Source organism: Vicia villosa, linkage group LG6, assembly GCF_029867415.1.
Source record: "Vicia villosa cultivar HV-30 ecotype Madison, WI linkage group LG6, Vvil1.0, whole genome shotgun sequence".
NCBI classification, from domain to species: domain Eukaryota; kingdom Viridiplantae; phylum Streptophyta; class Magnoliopsida; order Fabales; family Fabaceae; genus Vicia; species Vicia villosa.
In genome coordinates, this window is record NC_081185.1 from 162,741,423 (window position 1) to 162,753,737 (window position 12,315).

At 35.8% G+C, this 12,315-nt stretch overlaps 1 protein-coding gene across 1 annotated transcript; it reads left to right on the forward strand.

Moving 5' to 3' along the window:
- Positions 1-7,206: 7,206 nt before the first annotated feature.
- LOC131615206 (NDR1/HIN1-like protein 10) lies at positions 7,207-7,899 on the forward strand. The gene has a single exon (XM_058886686.1). It carries the CDS (start codon positions 7,207-7,209, stop codon positions 7,897-7,899), a length of 693 nt encoding a protein of 230 aa, XP_058742669.1.
- Positions 7,900-12,315: the final 4,416 nt, after the last annotated feature.

A 12,315-nucleotide genomic window follows, 5' to 3' on the forward strand; every position in this document is an offset into this window, starting at 1 on the left:
TTCGGCCTAGAAAATGTTGGAAGCAAAATTTTCTAAAATATATGAGATAATTGATTATTAGCTATAAATTTTAAAGTTTTTGTGTGTTTTTCTTAATGCTCTAATTTGTTTTGTTGTGAAAAACGATACCAATAACAAAGTATAATAGGGAATTATAGGGGAGAAGAAGAACACAATAATTGGTTATAACCGTTATTCTTTTACTTTCTCTTAAAACAAGATTACAAGTTTACAAGAATAACAAATAACCTCTCTCACCCTAAATTAGGATTTGCAGCTTAGCAATGATGAGAGACTAGTATGCTATTTATAATAAAACCTAACATACTAACTAATGGGCTTTTTCCACAAGGCCCATTACACAAGTCAACTTAATAAACAAGCTAACTTAACAAATTAGGGTTTAAACACTAAAACCTAATTTAACATGCTAACAACCCTAGCATCTTTGACACAAGCATGTGAACAACCTTCGACTTCATGCTTAACCCTGTCGAACCAAGAAGCTACCCTTCGGCCATACTAGAGTTCGATCCAAAATCTCACAAATCTCCACCTTGGATCTAACTCTACAACATCAAGGGAACAAACTAGCTTTCTTCATGCAGCTTTATCAACTGCATACAGTGGAAAAACTTGCAACTCGATAATGTCTTGGTGATCATATCAGCAGCATTGTCTTCAGTCGAAACCTTCAGCACTTGGACTTCTCCACGCTCGATTACTCCTCTGACGAAATGCAGCCTCACATCAATGTGCTTAGTTCGCTCATGATAGGCTGAATTCTTCGACAGGTGTATTGCACTTTGACTATCACATTTAACAGTGATACCTCGACCTTGAAGTTTCAGCTCCTTCGCAAAACCTTCAAGCCACAATGCTTCTTTCACAGCTTCAGTTAATGCAATGTACTCCGCTTCAGTGGTTGATAGAGCAACAACCTTCTGAAGTGTTGCTTTCCAACTAATTGCTGTGCCAAACATAGTGAAAACATATCCAGAAATAGATTTCCTGGAATCCATACAACCTGCATAATCAGAGTCGACATATCCTTCGATTACTGCTTTACCATCTTCACCCAAGGCTCCACCATAAATTAGGACTCTATTCAGAGACCCATTTATGTACCTTAAAATCCACTTCAATGCTTGCCAGTGAGCCTTTCCAGGATTCGCCATGTACCTGCTTACAAGACTTACTGCGTATGCTATGTCGGGTCTAGTACAGACCATAGCATACATCAAAGAACCGACTATATTAGCATATGGGATGCTATTCATATAGGCTCTTTCGACATCAGTACTGGGACACTGATCAATACTCAGCTTGAATTGAGGGTTTGTTGGAGTCACAACTGGCTTCGAATTTGACATACCAAATTTTTCAAGAATCTTCCGTAGATATGCCTCTTGAGATAGGCATAACTTCGACTTCTTTCTATCTCTTCGAATGTCAATTCCAAGAATCCTGGAAGCAGCTCCCAGATCCTTCATGTCGAACTCCTTATTGAGTTCAGCCTTCACCCTCGTCACATCTTCAACATTGTTGCTTGCTATGAGAATATCATCCACATAAAGCAACAAAATAACAAATGAATTACCAGGTCGAAATCTGAAGTAAACGCAGTGGTCGAACTGACTTCTAATGAAACTTATGCGTGCCATGAACTTGTCGAATCTCCTATTCCACTGTCGAGGAGATTGTTTCAGCCCATACAAAGATCTCTTTAACTTGCACACATAATCTTCTTTCCCTTTTTCGACATACCCTTCAGGTTGCCTCATCAGGATCGTTTCATCTAAATCACCATACAAGAACGCAGTCTTCACATCCATTTGTTCCAGTTCAAGATCGAACTGTGCCACCATGGCAAGCAACATTCGAATGGACCTATGCTTCACAACAGGAGAAAACACATCATTGAAGTCGACACCTTCTTTCTGAGTGAAACCCCTTGCAACTAACCTTGCCTTGTATCTTTTCGACGTCACTCCTTCAATTCCTTCCTTAACTTTGAAAATCCATTTACAGCTGACTAACCTTGCCCCAACAGGTTTCTTGATCAGTTCCCAAGTATGATTATCATGAAGAGATTTCATCTCATCATCCATGGCCTTCAGCCATTCAGTCTTATTTCGACTCCTCATAACTTCCTTATAGTCTCTAGGTTCTTCGTCTAGAACCTCACTTGCAGAGATTAAGGCATAAGCTATAAGATCTGCATATCCAAGTCTCTAAGGTGGCTTGATGACTCTTCTCAACCTATCTCTCGACAATAGGTAGTCATCGTCGGTTTCCTCAACTTCAGCATCTTCTGCTTCTTCTTCGACTTCATCTGGGATATGCAATTCAGCATCAACATGCTCCACCTCAACAGGAATCTCTACCTGTTCCAGCTCTTCGTCAGATGTTTCTGTACTTCGACCAACATCATTAGTTTTCTTAAAAGCCATTTCAGCTTCATTGAAAACTACATCTCGACTGGTGATACACCTCCTGTGACCTGGCTCTAGGCACCATAGCCTATAAGCCTTGACTCCTTCAGGGTATCCCATGAACATGCATTTCAGAGCTCTAGGTTCGACCTTGTCTTGCCTAATGTGAGCATAGGCTACGCAGCCAAATACTCTCAGTTTGTCGAGATCTGGTGGATGTCCCGACCAAACTTCTTCAGGTGTCTTCATATCTAACGCTGTCGAAGGACATCTGTTTATCAGATATGTTGCTGTCGAAACAGCCTCAGCCCAGAACACCTTTGTTAACCCTGCACTAGTCAACATGCATCTGACTCTCTCCAAAATAGTTCGATTAAACCTTTCAGCCAAACCATTTTGCTGTGTAGTGCCTGCAGTAGTTCTATGCCTTGCAATACCAGAGGCAGCACAAAAATTGTCGAATGCCTCATTGCAAAATTCAAGGCCATTATCGGTTCTCAACCTCTTGACCTTTCTGCCAGTCTGATTTTCAACCAGAGTCTTCCAACTTTTGAAATTCTCAAAAGTTTCATCCTTAGTCTTCTGGATGAATACCCATAATTTTCTGGAATAATCATCTACTATGGATAGAAAATACCTTGCTCCTGAATGTGATGGACACCTTGCAGGCCCCCAAAGATCAGCATGGATGTAATCAAGGGATCCATGTGTTCTTTGTTTGCCTTTGTTGAACTTCACTCTGCAAGATTTTCCAAGTACACAGGGTTCACAAAACTTCAGCTTTTCGACTTTGTCTCCACCAAGCAGATTTTGTTTCCCTAATTCGACCAGACCCCTTTCACTGACATGGCCCAATCTCATGTGCTAGATTTCAGTTTTCGACAAAGGTTTCGTGGATGCAACATTTGTCGAACCACTTACAACTTCAGCCTCAAGGGTATACAAGCCTTGTTTCTTCACGCCTCTCAAGACTTCCTTCGAACCCTTCATGACTCTTAGGATACTTTTCTCTCCTTGGAAAACATATCCTTTCTTGTCGAATTCACCAAGAGAAAGCAGATTTCTCTTCAAATCAGGAACATACCTGACTTCAGTCAACAACCTTATTGACTCATCATGGAGCTTGAATCTAACAGATCCAATACCTGCAATCTTGCAAGCCTTGTTGTTTCCCAGCAATACTGATCCACCATCTTGATCACATAATTCCTCGAACAAGTCTTTGTTTGGAGTCATGTGCCAAGTGCAACCTGAATCCATAATCCACTCTCTCTTAGAGTCACTGCTTGAAACCACAAGAACATCAGATGATTCGAAATCATCTTGAACAATGGCAGCGTTGCCATTATCCTTACCTCCATGATATTTCAGGCGTTCAGGGCACACCTTTCTTGTGTGACCCTCCTTTTTACAATGGTAGCATCGAATGCCAGATGCTTCGCCACTGTAAGACTTCGACTGGCTTTTGCCTTTCTTCTTGTCGAACTTACCATCCTTTCGTAAGAGTTTTCCTTTAACGGCCAAACCTTCGCCAACAGTCGAAGGTTTATGCTCCTTTCGTTCATTCAAGTCCTTAGAGTACAAGGCTGATTGAACTTCTTCAAACGTCAGGGACTCCCTTCCATACAAGAGAGTTTCTTTGAAGTGAGCATGTGATCTAGGCAAAGAACACAATAGTAACAGCGCTTGATCTTCATCATTGATCTTCACATCAATATTTTCAAGATCAAGAATCAGCTTGTTGAACATATCCAACTGCTCAGCCAATACTTTGTCTTCAATCATCTTGAATGAATACAAAGCTTGCTTCAGGTAGAGTCGATTTACCAGCGATTTGGTCATATACAAACTTTCAAGTTTCACCCATAATCCTGATGCCGTCGTCTCCTTTGATACCTGTCGGAGAACCTTATCACCAAGGCTCAACAAAATTGCGCTGTGTGCTTTCTCGATCATAGTTGTCTTCTCCGCTGCCGTTAATGCAGCATTCATGGCTGCCTCTCCCTTCAACGCTTCCAAACAACCCTGCTGAACCAGTAGGGCTTTCATCTTCAAGCGCCACAGACCGAAATCATTCACTCCGGTGAATTTTTCAATCTCATACTTTGTTGACGGCATCTTCTCCACGCTCACCGCACCAATTTGTTGTGAAAAACGATACCAATAACAAAGTATAATAGGGAATTATAGGGGAGAAGAAGAACACAATAATTGGTTATAACCGTTATTCTTTTACTTTCTCTTAAAACAAGATTACAAGTTTACAAGAATAACAAATAACCTCTCTCACCCTAAATTAGGATTTGCAGCTTAGCAATGATGAGAGACTAGTATGCTATTTATAATAAAACCTAACATACTAACTAATGGGCTTTTTCCACAAGGCCCATTACACAAGTCAACTTAATAAACAAGCTAACTTAACAAATTAGGGTTTAAACACTAAAACCTAATTTAACATGCTAACAACCCTAGCATCTTCGACACAAGCATGTGAACAACCTTCGACTTCATGCTTAACCCTGTCGAACCAAGAAGCTACCCTTCGGCCATACTAGAGTTCGATCCAAAATCTCACAGTTTTGCTTTAAGACGAAGATACGTTCTATTATCTCACTTGGAATTTGAAATGCATATACAGTAAAATTGATCAAGCTAATCTATTATTTGCCTAAATTTTAGGCTTTTTTATCTTTTGGGTCTTATGTTGAAATATGGCTTTGGAAGAATGCTTTTGCCACTCCATTTTCATTTGGATAGCATCTCTTTCTCTAAAAGTGCTATAAACTCAAATGAATCATTAGAAAAAATAAATTAAAATAAATGAATAATTTAATAAATCACTTATTTAAAGAGTTAATCAGAATTTTCTAATTTTTAAACCTTAAAAAATATTCACCTAAACATCAAAATAACTTGAGAAAACTCCCCCTTTCTAGGGACGGCAAAACATTGTCGTAAATTCTTATCTGCAAATCGTCTGACTCGAGAGTTGACTCAACCACAATATTTATAAAATTTTACAAACTTGTCACCTCAATCCACTGAGAAGTTTAATGACCATCACAAATCATCATTAATAATAAGAAAATAATTTACTTACTTATCTATATAAAATATTATTTAAAAAATGAAAAAAATACGAAAAATTATATTTTTCCAAGATTAATTTTATCATAAAAGAAATTATATGTTTGTTTTAGTTATATATATATATATATATATATATATATATATATATATATATATATATATATATATATATATATATATATATATATATATATATATATGGAGCATATCAAGTGAGAGCATTTTATAATGAGAGATGAGAGGAACAAGTATCAACCATTGGATTCATCAAGAGAGAGAATGTTAATGCATTAATGTGGCTATTAATTTCTCTCTCTTGATGAATCCAATGGTTGATATTTGTTCCTCTCATCTCTCATTAAAAAAATGCTCTCACTTGATATATATATATATATATATATATATATATATATATATATATATATATATATATATATATATATATATATATATAATAATAAAAATAAATTAATTATAAATATACTTTTATAAAATATAAACTTATTGATATAATAGTGTTAATACATATTTTATAATAGAGGTTTGTCCTTTCCCAATTCTTCTTCTTTATGCATTTTTTTGTGAGATTGAGAATGAATCTTTGCTTCATATTCTTCTCTCTTGTCGGGCATCCAAGCTTGTGTGGAGGGATATCGCCGTTTGGATTGGTTACGATTTTCAAGAGGAGGTTCCTTTCCTTGGGAGCTTTTTGAGATGGTCTGAATTTTGTAAATCCAAGGGGATGAAAAAAGGAAGAGAAGGCATAGTGTGGTTGACTATTTGTTGGTCTATTTGGATAGTTAGGAATAGTTTCATTTTTAGAAGAGAGAATTGGAATATTTTAGATATTGTTTGGAGTATTAAGATTCTAGTTTGGCGTTGGTCTTTTATCGGAAAGATTAGTCGTACCAAATACAACTTTTATGAGTTCAACAAGGATCCTTTGTTGTATTTAACTTAATTATATTTGGCGATTAATTTTCCCCGATTTGGGCTCCTTGGTGCTTTTTGTAATGGTTGTAAGAACTTTTGGTTCTTATTCATTTATATATTTCTTGATTATTAAAAAAAAAAACATTTTGATTAAATCATATAAACTATTTCCCAATTTATTTAACTTTAATGGTATATTTTCTGTATTGATAAAAATTAAAATATTACAAGTTAAATTCAGAAAAAAAATTTACAAGACTAATTTTTATAAAGTACTCCATTTGTTATCAGTTATGCATAAAACATATATGATAAAATGATTATAAACAATTCCCATGTTTTGACAAGATCAATTGTTATAGGAATAATTATATTAGTAGCAGTCATTAACGAAGAGACTACACATATTTTAAAATGTTTCTAACTACTAACCCACCCAAGTTGTACATCTAAGTCCACATTACATTTGTTTAGGACTATCGTTAATCCGTTATTGATCTTTTCCTTAGCCAACCGCATCTTTATTCAATTATTAAACAATAACGCGTTGTTCTTATGCATGTAATACATAGATTCATCTATTTCTTTCCTTTCTATATATACGCATACACCATCTATTTATTCCTCATATCACAATTCACAGCAATATCTCTTCTCTTCCTTCATTTCTCAAGCACTAACCTTTGAAAACAAAAGAAAATTTCATAGTCACATTCTTACGTGTTCCGATTACTCATTAGCAAGTATGGCCGATAACCAACCCCAATTGAACGATTCTTACTATGGACCTGCAATTCCAGCTACACGAGGACAATCCAACAACCGCTACAACAGTGGTAGTAGCGGTTGTTGCACTCTCTTAAGCTTTTTATGGAAACTTCTAGTTGCACTTATTGTCCTCTTCGGTCTCATAATCCTTATCTTCTATCTCATTGTTCAACCCCGTCCCTTCAAATTCTATGTCACCAAAGCCCAACTAACTCAATTCGACTACACAAACAACACACTACACTATAACATGGTGCTCAACTTTACAGCCCATAACCCAAATAAAAAGCTCAGCATTTACTATGACAGAGTTGAGGCTCAAACATTCTATGAAGGGTCAAGGTTTTCTAATGTTGACGTGATCACTCACATGAACTCGTTTCGCCAATACAAGAAAGGCAGTGACCCCATGAGTGGAGTTTTCGCAGGACAAAAGTTGTTGATGCTCGACAATGATCAAGTGTCTGAATTCAACAAAGACAAGAGTGTTGGAGTTTATAATATCAAATTGAAACTCTACTTTACGATTAGATTCAGACTAGGAGACTCCATATCCAGAAAGTACAAACCTAGGGTGAAGTGCGACCTCACTGTTCCTTTGAGCAACAACAATGGAACTGGATTTACCTTTATTCGACTTATACCCACCAAGTGCGATGTTGAGTTCTAGGTTCTAAGCTTGTACTTTCTTGTAACTGTTTTCTTTCATTTCTTTTTCTTTCTTTTTGCTTTTGAGCCTAATATTGGCATGCAAGATATTTGTTGTTATTTTATTCATTCTTTGACTGTAAGGTTCTATCACACGTACCATCATGCAATGTATTCTAGTGCTTGAGAATCGAGATTTGTCTATTGATCTTAGTTTATTTTTTCTTGCTTTAAATTTGATTATTAATTTTCAATTATTTTTCAACTTTAGTTTTCAAGTTCAAATTTTTATAAAGTGTGTGGACTAGGATAACTTTGTTAGGTGTGAAAAGAAGCATGGCCAAAAATCTGAAGAGAAACAATCTAAGAAGCCAAACAAGAAATAAGGTGAAATCTGAAGACAAACAATCTAAGAAGCCAAACAAGAAATAAGGTGAAATCTGAAAAGAAACAATCTAAGAAGCCAAACAAAAAAAGTGGGAGTCACCTTGGATCGGTGCCCTTCTATGACCTAGGTTACCCGACCAAGACTCGGCCTCCTCAATCAATCCATTTAGCGAACATGTGGCATTTACAATATTCTTAAGAGAGTCAGTGAAATGCAGTAAAAGGGGAAGAAATGATTCCATATATAATGAAGGAAGAATCAATCTCCCATACTTCCACGACTTTGTAAGGAAAGTAGGAGAAACTATTTCTTTCCATATTTTCCAGTCCAAGAAGTTATCAATAAATACTTCAACCTCATAGTTTGGAGATTCCTTTACTAATATTATTAAACCTTAGCATACATTGCCTCTTGCAACCATACACACAAGCATGCTCTTCCTCATAATTGTATTTCATAAGTATAATTGGCGTCCACTATGGAGTCTTGGTAAAACTAACATAGATTAGACTCAATCAAATTCTCAATTGCCTTAGCCACCTTCTTCAACATGGTGACATGAATAGACACCACCACAACTAGCAGTACCAGACACAATGACCAAGAAACCATAATAGAGATTTGGGATGCAAGGAGGAGATATGCCACCCTAATCAGACTTTAGAGGTGAATGCCATAATCCTCCATGAGCAGTACCATGAAGAGTTATAGATAAAAGATGATGTCGTGGACCCCTAACCTCTGTCAAATGAGATTTAGAATGCTTTAGTACTAGAGAATTTCAAACCACTAACGCCGATGAAGTTCGATGGGAAGAACCATTCCTAGAAACACATCACAACTATCATCACTTAAAAAACGATCATTAGTGCATCTAATTCTTTGAAGAGTAAGCACATGTCCAATACTTCCAAGGATGGGGTTTGAGGTGGTTCATGAACCTCACCTATCACTCAATATTTAGTTACCAAGATCTCTCCTTGAAATTCTCCATTAATTCTTAACAAGTAAATACCTTAAATAAGCCGATGAGATTGTACATTTATGCTTCGAATTTGACAATAGGCAGCATGTTAGTTAAAGAGGATGACAGTGGTGTCAAAATATCCATTTATTACCTTAGTCGAATTCTAAATGATGCAAAAACTATGTATAGCTTGATTGAAAAATTGTGCCTTTGCTTGTACTTTTCTTGTATGAAACTTAAGCACTATATAAAGTCAATTTATGTTTCGTCTCATTTTGATATTACTAAACATATGATATTTAATCTAATTCTTCATGATCAAATTGGAAAATGGGCACGACCTTTGACCAAATATTCTTTAACTCACATGCCTCTAAAGGCTATGAAGGGGCAAGTGGTCGTAGACTTTATAGTTGACCATGCAATGGTTGAAACTCCCCATAATTATTTGAAACTTGAACCTTGGAAATTATATTTTGATGGTTCTAATCATAAAGATGGAACTTGCATTGGGGTTTTGATTATTTCTGCTAAGTATGAAGCTTTGATAGAAGGCCTTGAAATTCTGTTGGAATTAGGGGCAACTATGGTCGAAATAAGAGGAGATTTTGATTGGTTGTCAAGCAGATAACTAAAGAGTATATATGTGTCAAAGAGAATTTGATAGTGTAATTTGTAATAACAAATCGAATGTTGGAAAAATTTGAGTTTGTGAACATTCAACACTTCCCTAGACTGAAGAATCAAGAAGCCAATGATTTAGCTCAAATTGCTTTTGGATACAAAGTGTCATGGAGAAGTTGGAAGATTCAATTAAAGTATGAGGTAAAGTGATGGGAACTAAGGATTGAATTTTGAGATATTGGCTATTGACAGTTGGACATACATAAACTAGAGAAAACAAATAGCTAACTATTTAGGGAACCCAATATTATCTTCATATCAAAAAATCAAGTTTTGTTCTTTAAGTTATACTCTTATAGGGAATGGATTGTTTAGAAAGACACCTGAGGGAGTCTTGCTTAAATGTCTTAGTGAAAATGAGGCGTATTTAGCCTTGTCAAATGTCCATAGTGGAGCATGTGGAGCTTATCAAGTTGGTCATAAAATGAAATGGTTATCATTTCGACAAGGGATGTATTGGCCTACTATGTTGAAGGATTGCATCGAATTCGCTAATGGTTGCCAAGAGTGTCAGATACATGCAAGTATTCAACATGTCCCTGCAAGCGAATTTCATTCTATAGTAAAGCCTTGTCCTTTCAGAGGATGAGACTTCGATCTGGTTGGTGAAATTCGACCCGCATCATCAAAGAACCAGAGATATATCTTAGTGGGTATTGGTTACTTTACTAAGTGGGTTGAAGCCATACCATTGGTTAATGTCGACCAAGAGGTTGTTATTGATTTTATCCAAAGGCATATAATTTATAGGTTTGGAACCGCTGAGACCACTTCCACTCATCAAGGATTAGTGTTTACTGGTTGAATGATGTAAGAATTTGCTAATGAAGTAGGGATTAAATTGCTAACGTCTATGCCTTATTTTAGCACCCCTCACATCCATCGTACTAGATGGGACCCATTTAGTTAGTTTATGAATGTGTGTTAGCGCGATGTTTGCGTTCTTCTACTTATTATGCGGGAAAAGAGAAAAGAAAGGGGTTTTTGTTTTTTATTATTGTGCTCGCCAAGATACCGTATCTTGTGCCTACGTATTCCCTCGTGCAATGGAAAAGTCAGAGCATCGTAGTTCAGGGTAAAAACTACGAGTTTGTTGATTGATTTTATTTATGAAAAAGGGGTTTAATGGTACGTGAGCAAAAAGATTAGTCGTTGAAATGGGTGCTTGCACTTGGGCAAGATTTGCGCTTGGGCAACGAAAGCTTCACACTTGGGAAAAAGAAAGAAGTGATGAGTTTGAGTTGATTTTGTAGAGTATGAGTGTGGAATACTTGAGTCCTGACAACCCATATATTCAATACTTAGGGAGAGATTAGAACTGAACTTCCATCTTTTCCATTCAACTCTTTTATTGAAAAGAAACGAGTTTAGTTTTGACATGATATGGACAAATGAGTATCAAATACTCGTAAGAGAGGTAGGAGCTGAACTTCACGCTATCTCGCTTTGTCATTTATTGAGTCAAACTATCCTTGGTTTATTTAAAAGGTATTTTAATCGGATTGTAACTATTTGAATAATTAAGTCAAAAGACTCGTGTTCAAGTAGTTAAAGAAGAGATATGAATTGAACTTCCCACTCATCTATTCAATTCTATTTGATTAAGAAAAAGACTTTTGAAAAGGAATTCGACGTTGGATCGAGAGTTTATTTTGAATGAAAATTGTTTTTAGATGATTTTGACATTTTTGATAAACTATGATAATCATATAAAATAATGATAAAGTAAAAAAAGCAAACTAAAACAAATTAAGACACTTAAGTCTTAAGCATGCACAAAAAATCTATATATACACATGAAGATTTGGCCTAGAAAATATTGGAAGCAAACCTTTCTAAAATATATTGATAATTGATTATTCGTTATAAATTTTAAAGTTTTTGTGTGTTCTTCTTAATGCTCTAATTTGTTTTGCTTTAAGACAAAGATGCATTCTATTATCTCACTTGGAATTTGAAATGCATATGCACTATAATTGATTGAGGTAATCTATTATTTGCCTAAAATTTAGGTTTTTTTATCTCGTGGGTCTTATGTTGAAATATGGCTTTGGCTGAATGCTTTTGGCACCCCTTTTTCATTTGGATTGCATCTCTTTCTCCAAAAGTGCTATAAACTCAAATGAATCATTAAAAAAAATAAACTAAAATAATTTAATAATTTAATAAATCACTTATTTAAAGAGTTAATCAGAATTTTTTAATTTTAAACCTTAAAAAAAAAAATTCTTTACCCACCTACCTCCCTATGGGGGTCACCCCAGCGAAAAACCCAATTTACCCCTGCTTCGGAAATGCATTTCCGAAGTATTTTTTTTTTAAAAAAAATTTCATACTTCGGAAGTGCATCTCCGAAAACACCAAATGAGGAGTGTTTTTGGAGATGCACTTCCGAAAAC

What these genes read in the sequence shown, in the direction of transcription:
- LOC131615206 (XM_058886686.1), top strand. Translation starts at nt 7,207, where the DNA reads ATGGCCGATAACCAACCCCAATTGAACGATTCTTACTATGGACCTGCA.